Source organism: Natrix helvetica, assembly GCF_964273705.1.
Source record: "Natrix helvetica genome assembly, chromosome: 5".
Classification (NCBI taxonomy): domain Eukaryota; kingdom Metazoa; phylum Chordata; class Lepidosauria; order Squamata; family Natricidae; genus Natrix; species Natrix helvetica.
The window spans coordinates 4,651,891-4,670,712 of NC_138551.1; the positions used below are offsets into that span (position 1 = coordinate 4,651,891).

At 48.3% G+C, this 18,822-nt stretch overlaps 1 protein-coding gene across 2 annotated transcripts in view; it reads left to right on the plus strand.

Moving 5' to 3' along the window:
• The window catches only part of DIS3L2 (DIS3 like 3'-5' exoribonuclease 2), a 223,157-nt gene extending 211,996 nt beyond the window's left edge, over positions 1-11,161 (plus strand). For both annotated transcript variants that reach the window (XM_081956034.1, XM_081956033.1), the window contains 2 exons: positions 3,898-3,999; positions 10,078-11,161. In XM_081956034.1, the coding sequence (XP_081812160.1) occupies positions 3,898-3,999; positions 10,078-10,176 (201 nt within the window). In that variant the 3' untranslated portion in view covers positions 10,177-11,161. The remainder of the gene's footprint in view (positions 1-3,897; positions 4,000-10,077) is intronic.
• Positions 11,162-18,822: the final 7,661 nt, after the last annotated feature.

Here is an 18,822-nt window from a genome sequence, read left to right on the forward strand (position 1 = left end):
GGGGCTTCGCTAGCAGCGGTGGCTCTTCCTTCCCAAGGACCGGCCCATAGATTTCCACTGCTCTCCTCTCCTCTACCTTCTGCACATCCACGCATCAGGCACTGGACCCAGCTGTTCCTCCTCTTCCTCATCAGCCCCCCCCCAGACCTGGGGGCTATTGACTCTCTGTCTGAGGGCTGACGGACGGCCCAGGCTCCGCCTCTCCCCCCCCCCCTCTGCCAGCTCCATTCCCTCTTCCCCCTCGGAGCTCTCAGGTTGCCTTGATGCTGACCCCACCTCCCACCCCTCCTCCTCCTCCTCCTCCTGCAGCTGTGGCAAGAGAGGTTGTAAAAATGAGGCAAAACCCACTCAGCAGCTGTCTCGCTTAACAATGGAAATTTTAGGGCTCAATTGCAGTCATAAGTCGAGGACTCTCTGTATTCAGAGAACGGAAGGCCTCCATTGCTAAGCTGGAATCCATTTCCTGGCCAGAAATCCGGGCTGTCTGAGGGTTGGTGATCTTCTGCCTACCTCACTTAGCAGATGTCTCACTTAACAATTGAAATGTGGGGCTCAGTTGTGGTCGTGGGTGGAGGACTACCTCTCCTGCCCTATCGCAGCTCTGCCGTGCAAGGCAGTTCAGGAGCCCGTTTGGAGAGGGACGAGAGCTCCCACTGTTGTGGCACGCGAGCGGCCATTGGAGCTGGCAGCAGATTCGGAGAGTGAGGAGGTTGGGGAGGAAGATGGGCCAGTCCTGGAGTCTGGGGAAGGCTCTGAGGAGGGCTCTGGGTCGGAGGCAGAGAGGGGGCCAGGGCCGTCTGACAGTTATCAGCTGCCTTCGGAGTCGGAGATCAGTGGGGCAGAAGAACAGCTGGAGCCTGTTCCCAGTGTGCGCATGCGCAGAGCTGCCAGACGAAGGGAACAGCTAAAGAACAGGGGTCGACTTGGGAGTAAGGCCACAGGTGGACGCTGAATGGCCCCTCCCAGAGGAAATAAAAGAGGGGTGAAAGGGGAGTGGAGTTTGCAGGAGACCATGAGTTCGCTTCATTGGTTCGTGACTTTCCAAGGCTCCTTGCCAGGTTTTGCAGATCTTGGCCTGGCAGCTCTCCAAGCCAGATAAGGTCTGTGACCGTAAATCCTCCTTTTGAAAGACTTTGCTGGATGTGAAGGAGCAGAATTCACAGGAAATTAATAAAAGAGGTTTTTTGTCAGGACAAGGAATTTGCTTCATGCTCTCGGGAAGGCTCGGTCAGAGCACCCACCTGCCTTGTTCCGTGTGCTGCCCTCCCTCCCCTTCTCCGATCACTGTTTGGGGATGCTGGGCCGGTACCGGCTGTGCCTCCATCTGCCCTTCGCAGAAGCCAGGACCGTTATGCCCTCCCGGCGCGGTCATTATAGCAGAGCAGATCCTGCCAAGCAGGCAATTCTGGCCTCCCAATGATCCTGCAGGGAGATGTTGGATTTCATTTCCGCTGTCACTAACGGGACTCGGCAGCATCTGGTGGGTTTTCATTGTCGGCAGGCGGCAGGCCGTGTCGGTCCCCGGTGATCTGATTAGCAGCGCTGGGCATGAGGCCAGAAAGAGCTGGGATGGGAGGCTGGACCCAATTCTTTCTTTCCCTTTTTCTTCTGGAGATATCCATAACTACAGGCAGTCAGATAGAGATAGATACAGATTAACAGCATGGGAAGGGACCTTGTAGGTCATCTAGTCCAACCCCCAGCCCTAGGAGGAGACCCTACACCCGAGATGGCGAAACTGTGGCACCCACGTCACAGCCATATTTGCTGGCACGGCAGGTGTCAGATCTGAGCCGCATGGGCGTGCCAGCTAGCTGATTTTTCGCCCTTCCGGAGGGCCCGGGGAGGCTCCTGTGCCAAAGGCGGGGGGGAGTGCAGGGGGGTCGTGCGCAGGCGTGCCACACCCATAATCTATGTGCGCAAACCACCCACCCCACGCATGTACCTGTGACCAGCAAACTTCCCCCTCCCCCACTTTGGGTGTGGTTTTTTCCGCCCTCCCCAGGCTCCAGAGGCTTTCTAGGCGCTTGGGGAGGGCGAAAACAGCCCCTAGTCTTCCCCGGAGGCTTCAGGGCGAAAAATGGACCTATGAGGAATCCAGACGTCCGTTCCTGAACTTCCGGTTTGCCCGTAGGGCCGGTTTTTCGTGCACCAGAGGGCGAAAAACAGCCTCAAAAGAAGGCCGAAGTCAGCTGGCCAGTGCATGCATGCAACGCCTCGCCCGCCCTGACAAATGGCTCGCCACAGGTTCGCCATCATGGACATAGGCCTTCCTCCTAATACACGACAACAATCCTCTGAGGTCGGCTGAGGCCGAGTGAGAATGACGGGGCCAAAGTCATCGCCCCGAGTCCCTCCGGGGAGAGGGGGCGGTCTAGAAATTTAATAAATTATTAATTATTATTATTATCCAGCTGTCTTTCATGCACAGAACTACAGCCAACCTCAGAGGTCAGTTCCTACTGGTTCGGCTGCCTAGGTAGTAACTCGGCCAGACATGCCCCCGAACTGGTTCTGTTAGCGGTAGCGTAGGCACCGCCATCTTGTTCTTTGCCTCTGCGCATGCGCAGAAGCATTTTTTTTCTTTTGCTACTGCACCTGCAGCATGCCCCTCAGCAAACCGGCAGTAACACAAGCCGTAAGCCACCCCTGGCGATTGGTTCAAAGTCACACCGCTGGCTTTCAAGCCTAAGGCCTGAAAACGACCCTCCGAGCAAACTGGAAGTCACTTCCGGTTTGCTCAGAGGTGCATTTTGTCTGCTCCGGAGGCTTCAAGGAAGCATCCTGAAGGTCCCTTAAGCCTCCAGAGGGCTTCCGGGGGGGCGGGGGGGGCGGGCAGGGAGGCTGTTTTCGCCCTCCCCAGGCTCCTATAAAGCCTCTGGAGCCTGGAGAGGGCAAAAAAAGCATGCAAAAAATGGGGGTTGGGCCTGTAGTGTGCGCATGCGCACTGAGGGGTCACGCATTGCATTATGGGTGCGGCACGCCCGCACACTACCCCCCTGCGCTCCCCCTACTTATGGCACGCGAGCTAGAAAAGGTTCGCCATCGCTGGGCTATAGCAAACCCTGCAGCCTGAAACAGCTGATGATCGGGAGGCCCAGGCTGAAATTGAAAGTGAAACTTGCTGTTTGCTGAATGAGGCAAATTGCTGGGAGGCAGAGGCAGATTTTTTTTTCTTGTGCTAATCAAGCTGTTTGCTGCAAGGAGGTAAGTCAATAAAGACCTATAGAATGTTCAAATTATTAGACTTATTTTTCAAAGACTGCTTTATTATTATTCTAGACGGCTTAACAAAATGAAGAAGCTTTTTAAAATAAATGCTTGATCTGAAGAGGCCCAGTGCTATTGTACCTTCTTTTAGATAGCAGAGAATAACTTTAGTTCCAAAAAGCACATCAATTTTACAAGCACAGTCTGAAATGTAACACCACAAACAGTGTATATTGTCTGCACTGTTTGCTGTTTGTTGCAAGGAGGCAAATTGCTGGGAGGCAGAGGCAGATTTCCCCCCCCCCCTTGTTTTCCTCCCCCAAAGCTAGGTGCGTCTTATACTTCAGAGCGTCTTATATTCTGAAAAATACGGTACTTTTTTTAATTAAATTTATCCGCTGCCCATCTTACCCCCAGGGTAATTCTGAGCAGCTTACCATATTAAAAGACCATATTAAAAGACCAAACAATATAAATAAAAGGTTACAAAAATAGAAACGTGCAAAATACAGAATGGGGTGGGAAAGGCCTATACGTAGACAGGGGTGTCTCTCATTTGTGTGTGTGTGGGGGGGCATTCCTCACTGCTTGATACCCCTCTGCCTCCTGGCCCGTCCCACTTCCTCCCTGTTGACTCCATCTCCCATCCTGCTCCGCCCGTTGACTCCATCTCCTGTTGCCTTGCAGGCTCTGCCGTTGGTGGGATTCCAGTTCCAAAAAGTGGGGAAAAAGCCACAGTTGTCGCTGGTGTGGGAACCGCAGAGCACGGAGCAGGACGCCCCACGGCAGGTAACGTTGGCCCCTCCCTCCCTCCCTCCCTCCCCACCTTCGCCCTACTTCCCACTGGTGCCATCCGGTCAAGGGCCACTGGGCGAGCTTCTGATGGCACAATCTCAGTGACCAAGAATTCGATTGGGGTCTTTCCCCGTCTCTGATTTTGTATCTAGATCAGGGGTATCAAAGTGGATTTCTTTTTTTTTTAAAACAAAATTTTATTTTTAAACAAACATAAACAAATAAGACATATAACATAAAAACATCTTCAATTACGTACAGCGTGTCATTGGTTACAAGGTTTTGGTGCGTCCTTTCCATAGTCATCAGCTTAAACTTTATCTAAAGTCACATATCATCAATCAAATATATTTGTATACATTATTATTATTATAGCACTTCATTTGCTTGATTACCACTATTGTTTCTTCAATTTAAACAAGGCATTCTAAATATAAATTCATTTATATTACAGTAATTCATTATATCATCTTCAATATATCCAATAATGAAGTATTTTTAACCTCCTATTCTAAGTCATTCTATTATTTTTGTATTGGCAACATTCTCTAATAATTTCCAATTCCAGGTTTCCCCCCCCCCCCCATTATTAATATCATCAATCTAATATCTATGTATACAATTATTATAATTATTAAACCTTCATTGAGTATAGCTGTTATTGCATTCTTTTTATGTGAAGCGTAACTAAATTTAAGTAAATTTATATTATGGCGTTTCATTACATGGTCCTAAAAACTGGATTTTTTCAAGGGCTGAATCAGCTTTGTCGTTCTCCTCCTTGGGCTGGTGGGGAGGGGAGGTGGGGGGCAGGGGGGAGGGGGAGAGATGGGACAGACGCCTGGTGATTGGTGCAAAGTCACCAGTTGGCTGTCATGCCTAAGGTGAGACTAGAACTCCCGGTCTCCTGGTGATTCGTCCAAAGTCCACCCTTTTTTTAAACTATTACCATCTGGCAGATGGTTGTTGTTGTTAGTTGCAAAGTCGTGTCCAACCCATCGCAACCCCATGGACCATGTTCCTCCAGGCCTTCCTGTCCTCTGCCATCCTATGGAGTCCATTTAAACACACACCGACTGCTTCAGTGACTCCATCCAGCCACCTCCTTCTCTGCCGTCCCCTTCTTCTTCTTTTGCCCTCCATCGTTCCCAGCATGAGGCTCCTCTCCAGGAAGTCCTTCTTCCTTCTCATTAGGTGGCAAAGTATTTGGGTTTTAGAATATCATAGATAGATAGATAGATAGATAGATAGATAGATAGATAGATAGATAGATAGATAGATAGATAGATAGATAGATAGATAGATAGCTTCGGTGACTCCATCCAGCCACCTCCTTCTCTGCCGTCCCCTTCTTCTTCTTTTGCCCTCCATCGTTCCCAGCATGAGGCTCTTCTCCAGGGAGTCTTTCTTCCTTCTCATTAGGTGGCAAAGTATTTGGGTTTTAGAATATCATAGATAGATAGATAGATAGATAGATAGATAGATAGATAGATAGATAGGTAGGTAGGTAGGTAGGTAGGTAGGTAGGTAGGTAGGTAGGTAGGTAGGTAGATAGATAGATGATAGATAGATAGATAGCTTCGGTGACTCCATCCAGCCACCTCCTTCTCTGCCGTCCCCTTCTTCTTCTTTTGCCCTCAGTCTTTCCCAGCATGAGGCTCTTCTCCAGGGAGTCTTTCTTCCTTCTCCTTAAGTGGCCAAACTCTTTGAGTTTCCTCTTCAGGATCTGGCCTTCTAAAGAGCAGCCAGGGTTGATCTCCTCTAGGACTGACCGGTTGGATGGCCTTGCAGTCCAAGGGACTCAATGCAGGAGTCTTCTCCAGCCCCAGAGTTCAAAGGCCTCTATTCTTTGGCGCTCAGCCTTCCTTATGGTCCAACTTTCACAGCCATCCATTACTGGGAAAACTGTAGCCTTGACTAGACACACTTTTGTTGGCAGGGTGATGTCTCTGCTTTTTAGGATGCTGTCTGAATTTGCCATAGCTTTCTTCCCCAAGAACAAGCGTCTTTTAATTTCTTGGCTGCATGTCTCCATCTGCGGTGATCTTGAAGTCCAGAGAAATAAAATTGGTCACTCCCTCCATTTCTTCCCCATCTATTTGCCAGGAATTGAGAGGGCCTGGATGCCATGATCTTAGTTTCCTTAATGTTGACTTTCAAGCCAGCTTTTGCACTTTCCTCCTTCGCCCGCATCCAGAGGCTCTTTAGTTCCTCTTCACTTTCCGCCATTCGAGTGGTACCCTCTGCGTATCTGAGGCTGTTGATATTTCTCCCGGCAATCTCAATTCCAACTTTTGATCCATCTCGCCCGGCCTTTTCTCATGATCTCCTTCATGGATTACTGCCTTGTCGCGGTGAAGGGGCTTGCGTAGCTCAATGAAGCAAGGAGCTATGCGGTGCCCAAGATGGGCAGGTCATAGCAGAGAGTCCTGACAAAATGTGATCTACTGGAAGAGGAAATGGCAACCTGCTCCAGTATCTTCTCCATGAACCCCATGGACAGCACCAAAAGAAAGACAGAACAGGACAATAAAAACAAGGACAAGTAGGCTAAAAAACAGCTTCTATCCCACTGCAGTAACCATATTGAACTGTACCGTATAGAGCAGAGGTTAGCAAACTGCGGCTCTGGAGCCGCATGTGGCTCTTTCCTCCCTCTGCTGCGGCTCCGTCACTGGTCGGCGCCACAATTTTGAGAGGAACTTCCGGTGGGTGGGGGGGGGAGAAGCACGGTGCGCCAGGAGAGAAGACTCTATGGCAAGGGGAGGGTTTTCCAGTTGTCTCCACAATTGATAGGGCTTTCGGTTAGGACAGGTAGAGGAAAAAGTATGCCGCGCTAGGAGGAGACTCTATGGTGGAGGAACTGAACTTCCGGTCAGCTCCAGAATTGAACGGGGGGCTTCCGGTTAGTACCTTTGTGGCTCCCGGTGTTTTCTTTTCTGTGGGAAACGGGTCCAAATGGCTCTTTGAGTGTTTAAGTTTGCCAACCCCTGGTATAGTGCAATACGAATGCAATACCAGGGTTTTTCATTCAATTGTATAGAATGCAAAAGATGCGTGTTTGTGTTTTATCTTTTAAATAGTTCTATTCTGCACTGAAGTTTGCATTTAATTTCATTGTACGAGCTGCCGTGACAACAAAGTAAAGTAAACTCACTGACTGCCCCGCCAGCTGATTTCCTTGGCAACCGAACCACATTAACCCGAGGGTAAAGTGGCTGTAAAAATGACAAATGCTGATATTGCCCTGGAAGAGGATCAGAAATAATTAACCAAAGTTGCAATGTGTTTCCATAAAAAAGGCAGACTTTGCCTGCGATAGTCATTCCCGAGAAGGCTGATGGGGTCAGAGGGCTGAAGCGATGCCAGGAAAAACGACAGCTACATTTGCTCCTGAATGAGAAATGTTTATGCCCTTGCAATACAGGTAGCCCTCGCCTTACAACCGCAATCACAGCCCAAAATCTATGTTGCTAAGCGAGGCATTTGTTCAGGGAGTTTTGCCCCATTTGGGGACTTTTCTTGCCACCGTTGTGAAGTGAACCACAACTGCAGCTGTTAAGCTACCTTGTTTCCCCGAAAACAAGAAAGGGTTTTATTTTCTTTTGATCCCTGAAATAAGCGCTTGGCCTTATTTTCGGGGAGGTCTTATTATTTTTGAGGTGCAGGAGGCCCCTTAACCTCGTCCCGCGGCTCAGCTGATCCAGAGAGGGCCGGAAGTTCTGTTTCTGGCACACTCTTGCCAGCCCTAGATGCCACTCTTTTTGCGCCCACCACTAAAAGAAGAGGCACGGTAGCTAGGGTTTGCGGGAGCAGCCTCTGCGAGGCCCTTCCGCATGGATGGCAGGGGCGCGTGGGGCATTTCCCCCTCCTTTCCCCCAGGAAATAGCGGGGACCGGCTGTGCATGCAATAAGGTCTTAAGATACAGAAGGATCTTGACAAACTTGAACATTGGGCACTATCTAATAAAATGAAATTCAATGGTGAAAAGAGTCAGGTTCTACATTTAGGCAACAAAAATGAAATGCACAAGTCCAGTATAGATGATACCTTGCTCAGTAGTAGTAACTGTGAAAGGGATCTTGGAGTCCTAGTGGACAACCATTTAAATAGGAGCCAGCCGTGTGCAGCAGCTGCCAAAAGAGCCAACACAGTTCTAGGCTACATAAACAGAGAGTTAGAATCAAGATCACGTGAAGGGTTAATACCACTTTATGATGCCTTGGTAAGGCCACACTTGGAATACGGCATCCAGTTTTGGTCGCCACGATGTAGAAAAGATGTGGAGACTCTAGAAAGAATGCAGAGAAGAGCAACAAAGAGGATTAGGGGACTGGAGGCTAAAACATATGAAGAACGGTTGCAGGAACTGGGGATGTCTAGTTGAATGAAAAGAAGGACCAGGGGAGACATGATAGCAGTGTTCCAATATCTCAGGGGTTGCCACAAAGAAGATTTGGGAGTCAAGCTATTCTCCAAGGCACCTGAGGGTAGAATAAGAAGCAATGGGTGGAAACTAATCAAGGAGAGAAGCAACCTAGAACTGAGGAGAAATTTCCTGACAGTGAGATCAATTAACCAGTGGAACAGCTTGCCACCAGAAGCTGTAAATGCTCCATCACTGGAGGTTTTTCAGAAGAGACTGGACAGCCATTTATCTGAAGTGGTGCAGGGCCGTCATGGTGAACCTATGGCCTGTGTGCTGGAAGTGGCATGCAGAGCCATCTCTCCGGGCATGCCAGCCATCGCCCGTTGTTGTTTTTTGGGTTCTGGTGCCAAAAAGGTTTGCCAACCCTGGTATAGGGTCTCCTGCTTCAGCAGGGGGTTGGACTAGATGATCTCCAAGGTCCCTTCCAGTTCTCTTCTGATTGGTTGATTGATTGATTGATAAATGGATGTACTTTGCTTGTCAGAAGGTCGCAAAAAAGGATCACATGACCCCAGGACACTGCAACCGTCATAACTATGAGTCAGTTGCCAAGCATCCGAATTTTGATCACCTGTCCAGGGAGATGCTCCATCCGTTGTAAAGTGTGAGAAACAGTCGTAATCAGTGCAGTTGTAACTTTGGTCATTAAACTAACTGTTATAAGTCAAATACTATGATTAAGGGACTGGAGGCTAAAACCTACGATGAACGGTTGCAGGAACTGGGCATGGCTAGTCTATTGAAGAGAAGGACCAGGGGAGACAGGATAACATCTTCCAATATTTGAGGGGCTGCCACAGAGAGGAGGGGGTCATGCTATTTTATAAAGCACAAGAAAGAAAAGAAAGAAAGTGGAAGGCAGGGAGGGAGGAAAGAAAGGAAGGGAAAATAATTTTTTAAAAAAGAGACATGGCTAGTCTAGTGAAGAGAAGGACCAGGAGAGACAGGATAGTATTTCCCAACATTTGAGGGGCTACCCCAGAGAGGAGGGGTCAAGCTATTTTACAAAGCACAAGAAAGAGAAATAAAAGAGAGAGAAAGAAAGAAAGAAAGAAAGAAAGAAAGAAAGAAAGAAAGAAAGAAAGAAAGAAAGAAAGAAAGAAGAGGAAGGCAGGGAGGGAGGGAAGGAAAAAATAATAAAAAAGAAAAGAGAGAGACATGGCTAGTTTAGTGAAGAGAAGGACCAGGGGAGACATGATAGCAGTCTTCCAATATTTGAGGGGCTGCCCCAGAGAGGAGAGGGTCAAGCTATTTTACAAAGCACCCAAAGGCCAGACAAGGAAGAATGGATGGAAACTGATCCAGGAGAGATTCAACCTGGAAATAAGGAATAATGTTCTGACGGTGAGAACAATCAACCCATGGAACAGAAGTTGCCTTCGGAAGTTGTGGGAGCTTCATCCCTGGAGGTTTTTCAGAAGAGACTGGACTGTCACCAGTCAAAAATGGTGTAGGGTCTCCTGTTTGGGTAGGGGGTTGGACTAGATGACCTACAAGGTCCCTTCCAATTCTGTTAATCTGTATCTGACTACTTGTGGCAACGATAGATGTGACTTTTGCGGCAAAAATTCTGGGATTTGACAAGCATCACCTCTCAGAGATCCAACTAAACTTTTGCTTGGCTTTCTCTCTCCCGCTCAAGGTCATCTCCATATTCGCCTTGGTGGACGTGGTCCTGAGAGCCGAAAACGGGGCCACGAAGTACAGCGCGGTGCTAAAGAGGCCCGGCAGTCAAGAATGACCAGGCCTGACTTCCGATCACGAATCCTGTCTTATTTACCCCCCCAAAAAACCACTAATATTGACAGATATCCCAAACTCGACTCCCGGGGAAAAGGACCGAGATTTTTAATTTCAATTTTAATTTTGACAAATGTTGTTTCTTCGGTAACAGGGTTTTTGTTTTTAACAAGAGGGGAGGGCCGAGGCAAGATGGCGGCTGCAGCCCTGCAAGCTTCAAGGCCCACATTAAAAAAAAAAAAAAATAGATAGGGCTTCCCTTGCAGATTTTAGCCGCCATCTTGACTTATTTGACCTTCACGGGGTGGTTACCCTTGGTTTTTACTCAAGCTAGTTGGCGAGACTCGTCCGCTTCCAGCGGGAAGGCATACATTCTTTGGAAGTGTGAACCAGCAATATTTCCATCTTCTTAGATCAGGGGTGTCCAAACTTTGGAACTTTAAGACTTGTGGACTTCAACTCCCAGAATTCCCCAGCTGGGAGTTGAAGTCCACAAGTCTTAAAGTTCCCAAGTTTGGACACCCCTGTCTTAGATGAACTTGGGGTGGAGGTGGGGGTATTGAGCAGAGCACCTCCCTTGTTGTATGTGGCCTGCGCGGGGCGCTCCACCTCGGTGTAAAACCACCTCTTACTCAGCCTAGGAGGCTCACGGTTTCCCCATCTGTGGCTCTCCACCGTAGCTCCCACATCCGTCGGATAAACGGGAAGATTTCCCCTTGGGACGGGAGAGGAGGTTGCGACGTCTGTGATGGAGTTCGGTTGCTCTTTTTCAATTTCCACTCCTCCTCCTCTCGCCAAGCTGCAACTTAAACCGGCTTTTTGTGTGTGTGCGTGTCTTTTAACAACCTCTTTATTAGGCCACGTGAGTTTGGAGAGAGCGAGCACTCTTTGCTCTTCCCCCAGAAATCCTAATAAAGAATAAAACTGGAAAACTGCGATGAAATAAATTCCTGGAAATCCTCCTAAACTCGGCTTTCGTCGCGTTTTCTTTTTTACGACAAAAATCTGCCTTGCACTGGCTTCAGGGCCACTGCGTTTGCTTAATGACTGCCATAAAAGTCGAAACTGGGTGCAGTCTTACGGTGAGCGACTTCACTGCCAGCAAGGCTTACAAGCCTAACGCCAGGCTCAATTACGGTCGTAAATTGAGGCCTATCAGCATGGCGGGGTGAAGCATCTCCTTTAGCAAACCCCAATGAAGTAGAGCAGGGGTGTCCAAACTTGGGAACTTTAAGACTTGTGGACTTCAACTCCCAGAATTCCCAAGTTTGGACACCCCTGAAGTAGAGGGATTCCTCCCAACGATTACTTTAGTGACCATTCAAAGCTGCAATGGAACTGTAAGTAGAACTTAAGGACTGTTATTCTCACTTAACGACCATTGCAGCATCCCTGCAAATCACATACCGTATTTTTCGGAGTATAAGACGCACCTTTTTCCGACAAAAAAAGAGGCTGAAAATCTAGGCGCGTCTTATACACTGAATACAGCATTTTTGCCACCTGAAAACCCCTCCCCCTTCATCAAAATGACAATGCATAGCCTTTAGGAGGCTTGTAGGGTGCTCCTGGGGGCTGGGGAGGGCAGAAATGAGTGAAAAACGGGCCGTTTCCCCCCCCCCCAACCCCCAGCAGCACTCTATAAGCTTCCTAAAGACTAACCTCTTTGTGAAAAAAATGGGCCCGTTTTCGCAAAAAAACGGGCTGTTTTTTGCTCGTTTTTGCCCCCCTCCGCCCCTCCAGAGCACCCCTCAAGCCTCCTAAGGGCTATTCATGCCCCTTTTTGAGAGGGGAAACGAACCTGTTTTCGTGAAAAACAAGCCGTTTTTGAAAGGTTTGCAGAGTGCAAAAACTTTTCTTTTTAAATTTTCCTCTTCAGAACCTTGCTGCGTCTTATACTCCGAAAAATACCGTAATCTAAAAATTCAAAGGTTTGGCAACTGACTCCTATTTATGACGGTTGCAGCCTCCTGGGGTCACGTGATGTGATCCCCTTTTGTGACCTGGCGAGCGAAGTCAATGGAGAAGCCGTGTTCTCTTAACCACCCTGTTACTGACTGAACAACTGCAATGATTCACTTAACAACTGTGGCAAGAAAGGTCGTAAGGTGTGGGCAAAAGCTCACTTAGCAATGGTCTTGCTTAGCAACGGAAATTTTGGGCTCCATTGTCGTCAATCAAGGACTACCTGTATACCACCATACCACAGGGGAGTAGCTGTTAAGTGCCACTGGTGTGGGAGATGTTGGAAAATCCTGTGGTTCGGTGCCACGAATTCGGTAGGTAACGAGAAATTTCTATGGCACGGGTGGGCAGCCAGGCCCCCTTTACGACCAGTGGACTTCAATTCCCAGAATTCCTGAGTAAGCATGCCACCTCGGAGTCAGCCTGGTTGGCTCAGGAATTCTGGGAGTTGAAGTCCACAGGTCGTAAATGGGGCATTGCTTTATGGCAGTGATGGATAACCTTTTTGTTGTCATGTGCCGAAAGCGTGCATGACTGCACGTACGCTGCCCACACCCATAATGCAATGCATGTGTGACACACACAGACACACACACACGGCCCATTTTGGGCCTAGCAGGCCTACCTGAAGCCTCCTGAAACCAAAAACGTCATGCAGGGGGGGGCACCCTGCAGGCCCCCACACATGGGCATGTGTCTCCAGCATGCACCCTGTTAGATTGGGTCATGGAGAGGCGCACACAGGCTCAACCGTAACAACAGCTCTTTATTAAGTACAAGAAGGAACAACAATCCAGATGAAGATTGAGTCTGACAGCAGCCCTTTTATAGGGAGCTGTCAGACCCTTCGACCAATAGGATTGCGCCTCTGTTCCCGCCGGAACGGAGGACCGGGGTGGAAACCACTGAAGTTAGAGCAAGTATCTAACACGCCCCACCCCCTGCGCACGCGTGGCAGGTGGGAGGCGCGCATGAATGTGTGGTGTGGCTGAGCTGAGGCAACGCTCATGTGCCCCAGAGAGGGCTCTGTGTGCCACCTGTGCCATAGCTTTGCCATCACGGGGTTATGGGGTATTTATAGGAAGAGAGCCTTCTAACAAGGGTGGACTGGTATGAGGGCCAATGTGGCAGGAGGAGGGTAGGTAGGTATAGATGCCAAGGACATCAGGTGAACCTCAGAGGGAAATTAGCACGTATCTCATTCCAGAGGGCAATCGATTGATCGATTATATCATGCTGGCTCAGGAATTCTGGGAGCTGAAGTCCAGAGGTCATCAAGAAGCCGTCGAGGCCCAGCTCTGCTCTAGAACTGTTCTGACCGAGGCTTCCCGAGAGCACGAAGCCAACTCCTTGTCCCGACAAAAAACCCTTTTATTCATTGACTGTGAATTCTGCTCATTCACACACAGCAAAGTCTTTCAAAAGGAGGATTTACAGTCACAGACCTTCTCTGGTTTGGAGAGCTTCCAGGCGAGATCTGCAGAACTTGGCAAGGAGCCTCGGAGAGTGTCACAAACCAATGAAGCGAACTAATGGTCTCCTGCAAACTCCACTCCCCTGTCGCTCCTCTTTTATTCCCTCTGGGAGGGGCCATTCATCGTCCACCTGTGGCTTCACTCCCAAGTCGACCCCTGTTCTTTAGCTCTTCCCTTCGTCTGGTAACTCTGTGCATGCGCACACTGGGAACAGGCTCCAGCTGTTCTTCTGCCACACTGATGTCTCACTCCGAAGGCAGCTGATAACTGGCATATGGCCCTGGCCCCCTCTCTGCCTCCGACACAGAGCCCTCATCAGAGCCTTCCCCAGACTCCAGGACTGGCCCATCTTCCTCCCCAACCTCCTCACTGTCCGAATCTGCTACCAGCTATGCTGGTCTCTGGTAGGCCACAACAAGAACATTTCTAAACTTTTGCCATTTTAAGATGGGCAGATGTCAACTCCGAGATGTCCAGCTCTTTGCAGCTACTCTGTGATATCCTCTAAATAGCAAGGTTGGCCCAGGATGCTGACAGATGTCATGGCTAATCAAACGTAGAAAAGTCTCCAATCCCACTGCCTTCAGAGCTCTTCTCTTGCAGGTGGTCTCGTCCCCTAAAAATACTAATATGAATATCCAATAAATAGAAATCTGTTTTCTGTGCAAAATGATCCTTGCTTCAATGGGGACAGACGGACGGGGACAGGATAGCAGTCTTCCAATATTTGAGAGGCTGCCACAAAGAATACAATACAATAATACAATACAATAGTAGAGTTGGAAGGGACCTTGGAGGTCTTCTAGTCCAACCCCCTGCCTAGGCAGGAAACCCTATACCGTTTCAGACAAATGGCTATCCAACATCTTCTTAAAGACTTCCAGTGTTGGGGCATTCACAACTTCTGGAGGCAATTTCTGCTCCACTGATTAATTGTTCTCACTGTCAGGAAATTTCTCCTCAGTTCTAAGTTGCTTCTCTCCTTGATTAGTTTCCACCCATTGCTTCTTGTTCTACACTCAGGTGCCTTGGAGAATAGTTTGATTCCCTCTTCTTTGTGGCAACCCCTGAGATATTGGAAGAGGGAGTCAAACTATTCTCCAAGGCACCTGAGGGCAGAACAAGAAGCAATGGGTGGAAACTAATCAAGGAGAGAAGCAACTTAGAACTGAGGAGAAATTTCCTGACAGTGAGGACAATTAATCAGTGGAACAGAAGTTCCCTCCAGAAGTTGTGAATGCCCCAACACTGGTGATTTTCAAGAAGATATTGGACAACACTTTGTCTGAAAGGATAAAAGGTCTCGTGCTTCAGCAGTGGCTCGGACTAGATGACCTCCAAGGCCCCTTCCAGCTCTGTTATTCTGTGGTTATCTGCCAGCAATGAATCCAGATCTATTAAGACTTAAGATCCAGTTGCAGGCACAAAGCCTATAATTGCAGCAACCTTAAATGTCGGCAACTTTAAACACTCAAAAGAGCCATTTGGATCTATTTCCCACAAAACATCTAAAATGTTTTAACACGGCATCTATCGGCCTACTGAGGGTCAAAAAGCTGAATAAATGGCGTGCCAGCCGGTGTCGCACATTGGCGGTTGTGACGTGTATTTTGAGCAACGGGGAGCCGCAGCAGAGGGATGGGAGAGCCACATGTGCGGCTCCCGAGCCGCAGGTGGCCGACCCCCTGCTCTAATGCAATGTTTCTCAACCTTGGCAACTTTAACTTGAACTCCACCCATTTTAAAGTTGCCAAGGTTGAGAACCATTGCTGTAATATAACAGATGGCATTATTAATTATATCTTCTACGGAGGGTGCCAGGAAACCAGCTTTCCTATCAGATCTCATTAAGAATTTTCCAACCTCCGGACAATACATTTTGCCTCTGGTTAATGCTTCAGAAAAATCTGCAAATATATATATATATATCTTTTCCTTCCCGTCGGAAGTCCAGGCTCGGCCTGGCTTCGTTTTTGCAGTTCGGCTGCCTAATTTAAGGACACAACTTCAGAGCGTATCCTGGGACCCAGGCTGAGCTTTGTTTCATTAGTTTGTGTCAGCTGGAAAACCTTAAGCAGGATTTTGTCCTGATGGGAGCCTGTTTTTCACTGACAGAGCACTGGGGCCACCACAGTCGCCCCGACACTAGTGATGTCAAGCTGGCCATACTCTCCCTGGCCATGCCCCCACCCCGAGGTCAAACACAACCACAACGAGGCCCTAAATGACACCAAGTTTGACACCCCTGGCCTAGGCGCAAGAATTTTGTCAAGTAACAGTCAGTTCTAAAGTGGCACTAGCGTCCACAGATTCAAGGGGACTTTGTGGCAACACAATGATTCCAAGCCCATGACATGTTTCACCCCGCCTCATAGCTGTGCTTGCTGTTCTCCTACATCTGGAAAGTTATTGTGTTTTTTTTCCCCATCCCTCAGATTTATCCCTTTGAAAGATTTAAAAAGCGGTCCCCTGATTAAAGCAGCCGGCCACTTCTTCTCTACAGAGATGCATATTTTGTGTGTAGGCACAATTTAACAAAAACTCCTACTTCCTTCACAACAGCTGCCTCATTTGTATGCAAATGTACCAGAAATGGATGATTTGCAAACAGACTAACTCAGGACTGCTCAGCTTGAGTGACTTCAGATTTGTGGACTGCAACTCCCAGAAGCACCCAGTTTCCCGGGCAAGATACGGCCCATTGCAACCTATTTGTTATGCCCTGCCAGTGGCCGGCATAGCTGGCAGAAGATTCGGGCAGTGAGGAGGTTGGGGAGGAAGATGGGCCAGTCCTGGAGTCTGGGGAAAGCTCGGATGAGGGCTCTGTGTCAGAGGCAGAGAGGTGGTCAGGGCCATCTGACAGTTATCAGCTGCCTTCAGAGTCAGAGATCAGTGAGGCAGAAGAACAGCTGAAGCCTGTTCCCAGTGTGCACATGTGCAGAGTGGACAGACGAAGGGAAGAGCTAAAGAATAAGGGGTGACTTGGGAGTAAGGCCACAGGAGGACGATGAATGGCCCCTCCCAGAGAAAATAAAAGAGGAGCAAAAGGGGAGTGGAGTTTGCAGGAGACCATTAATTCGCTTCATTGGTTCGTGACTCTCCAAGACTCCTTGCCAAGTTCTGCAGATCTCAGCCTGGCAGCTCTCCAAGCCAGATAAGGTCTGTGACTGTAAATCCTCCCTTGAAAGACTTTGCTGGATGTGAATGAGCAGAATTCACAGTCAATGAATAAAAGGGGTTTTTGTTGTCGGGACCAGGAGTTTGCTTCAGGCTCTTGAGTAGCCTCGGTCAGGATACTATTCTCCAAGGCACCTGAGGGTAGGACAAGAAGCAATGGGTGGAAACTAATCAAGGAGAGAAGCAACCTAGAACTAAGGAGGAATTTCCTGATGGTGAGAACAATTAACCACGTGGAGCAGCCCCTTCAGCACCACGCTGTACTTTGTGGCTCCTTTGTCCACTCACAAAACCACGTCCACCAAGGTGAATATCGAGATGACTTTGAGCAGAAGCCAAACAAAGTTTCTTTGTATCTCTGGAACTCGATGCTCAGTCAAATCTCATAATGTTTGCCCCCAAAGCCTCATCTATCGTTGCTACAGTTAGTCCTTAACGTACAACACTTCATTTAGTGGCTGACGTTACAACGTCAGTGAAAAAATGGACACATGGCCATTTTTCACACTTCACAACGGTTGCAGCATCTCCCTGGACACGCGTATCAAAGTTCAGATGCTTTTGGCCACTGACTGACTCATATTTATGACGGTTTCTGTGTTCCAGGATTATGTGATCATGTTTTGCCACAGAGAAGAAGGAATCAACCTCTTCTCCAAAGCACCTGAGGTCAGGATGTGAAGCAATAGGTGGAAACTAATCAAGGAGAGAAGCAACTTAGAACTGAGGAGGAATTTCCTGACAGTGAGAACAATTAATTAGTGGAACAACTTGCCTCTAGAACTTATAAATGCTCCATCACTGGAGGTTTTAAAGAACAGATTAGACATTTGTCCAGAATAGTTTCCTGCCCGAGCAGGGGGTTGGACTAGAAGACCTCCAAGGTCCCTTCCAACTCTGTTATTCTGTGTTTAAAAAGTTGTCCTGTAATTAAACCAACCAGCAGATTTTTCTTTATAGATATGCATATTTTACGTGTAGGAGCAATTTAAGAAATGTCTGTTTTCTTCCCAACAGCTGCCTTATTTTTATGCAAATGCATGAGACGGAGACCAGTTGCAATCAGACTAACTCAGTGCTCCTCAACCTGAGTGACTTCAAATGTGGGGACTTCAACTCCCACAATTCCCCATGAGGAAACTTTATGCTCCTCACAGGGAGGAAACCCATGGGAAACTGAGGCACTACTTGGCCGGTCCTCTTTCTCTGACCCTGGTAAGGTCAGCCCTCCTATGGCTGGAGTCCTGAGGAAACCAACCTCCTGGAAATGAAGGGAGGAGATGGGTTTTCAAGACAGGGAGTATAGAATACAGAATAACAGAGTTGGAAGGGACCTTGTAGGTCATCTAGTCCAACCCCCCTGCCCAAGCAGGAGACCCTACACCATTTCTGACAAAGGGCAGTCCAGTCTCTTCTTGAAAGCTTCCAGGGATGAAACTTCTGAAGGCAACTTCTGTTCCATGGGTTGATTGGTTTCCCTGTCAGAAAATTCCTCCTTATATCAAGGTTGAACCACTCCTTCTTCAGTTTTGTGGTTGTAAGTTGAGGACTAATCAAGGAGAGGAGCAACCTGGAATTAAGGAGAAACTTCCTAACAGTGAGGGCAATTAACCAGTGGAGCAACTTGCCACCAGAAGTTGTAGGTGCTTCACCACTGGAAGTTTTTAATGAGAGACTGGACAGCCACTTGTCTGAAATGGCATACGGTCTCCTGCTTGAGCAGGGGGCTGGCATAGAAGACCTCCAAGGTCCCTTCCTGCTCTGTTCTGATTCTGAAGTGGCATAGTTTCCTTCCTAAGCAGTGGGTTGGACTAGAAGACCTCCAAGGTCCCTTCCAGCTCTGTTCTGATTGGTTGACTACCTGTCCTGCCATTCTGCCAGTAACCCCCAAAGCAGAACACTCCAAAATCTACGATCAAGCGACAGGAAGGAAATGGTATTGAACAAGACCATCAAACCCAACAGAAAGGGAGCTTGCACTCTGTGTAGAACAATAATGAGGGAAAAAAATGCATTCATTCGAGATTTGG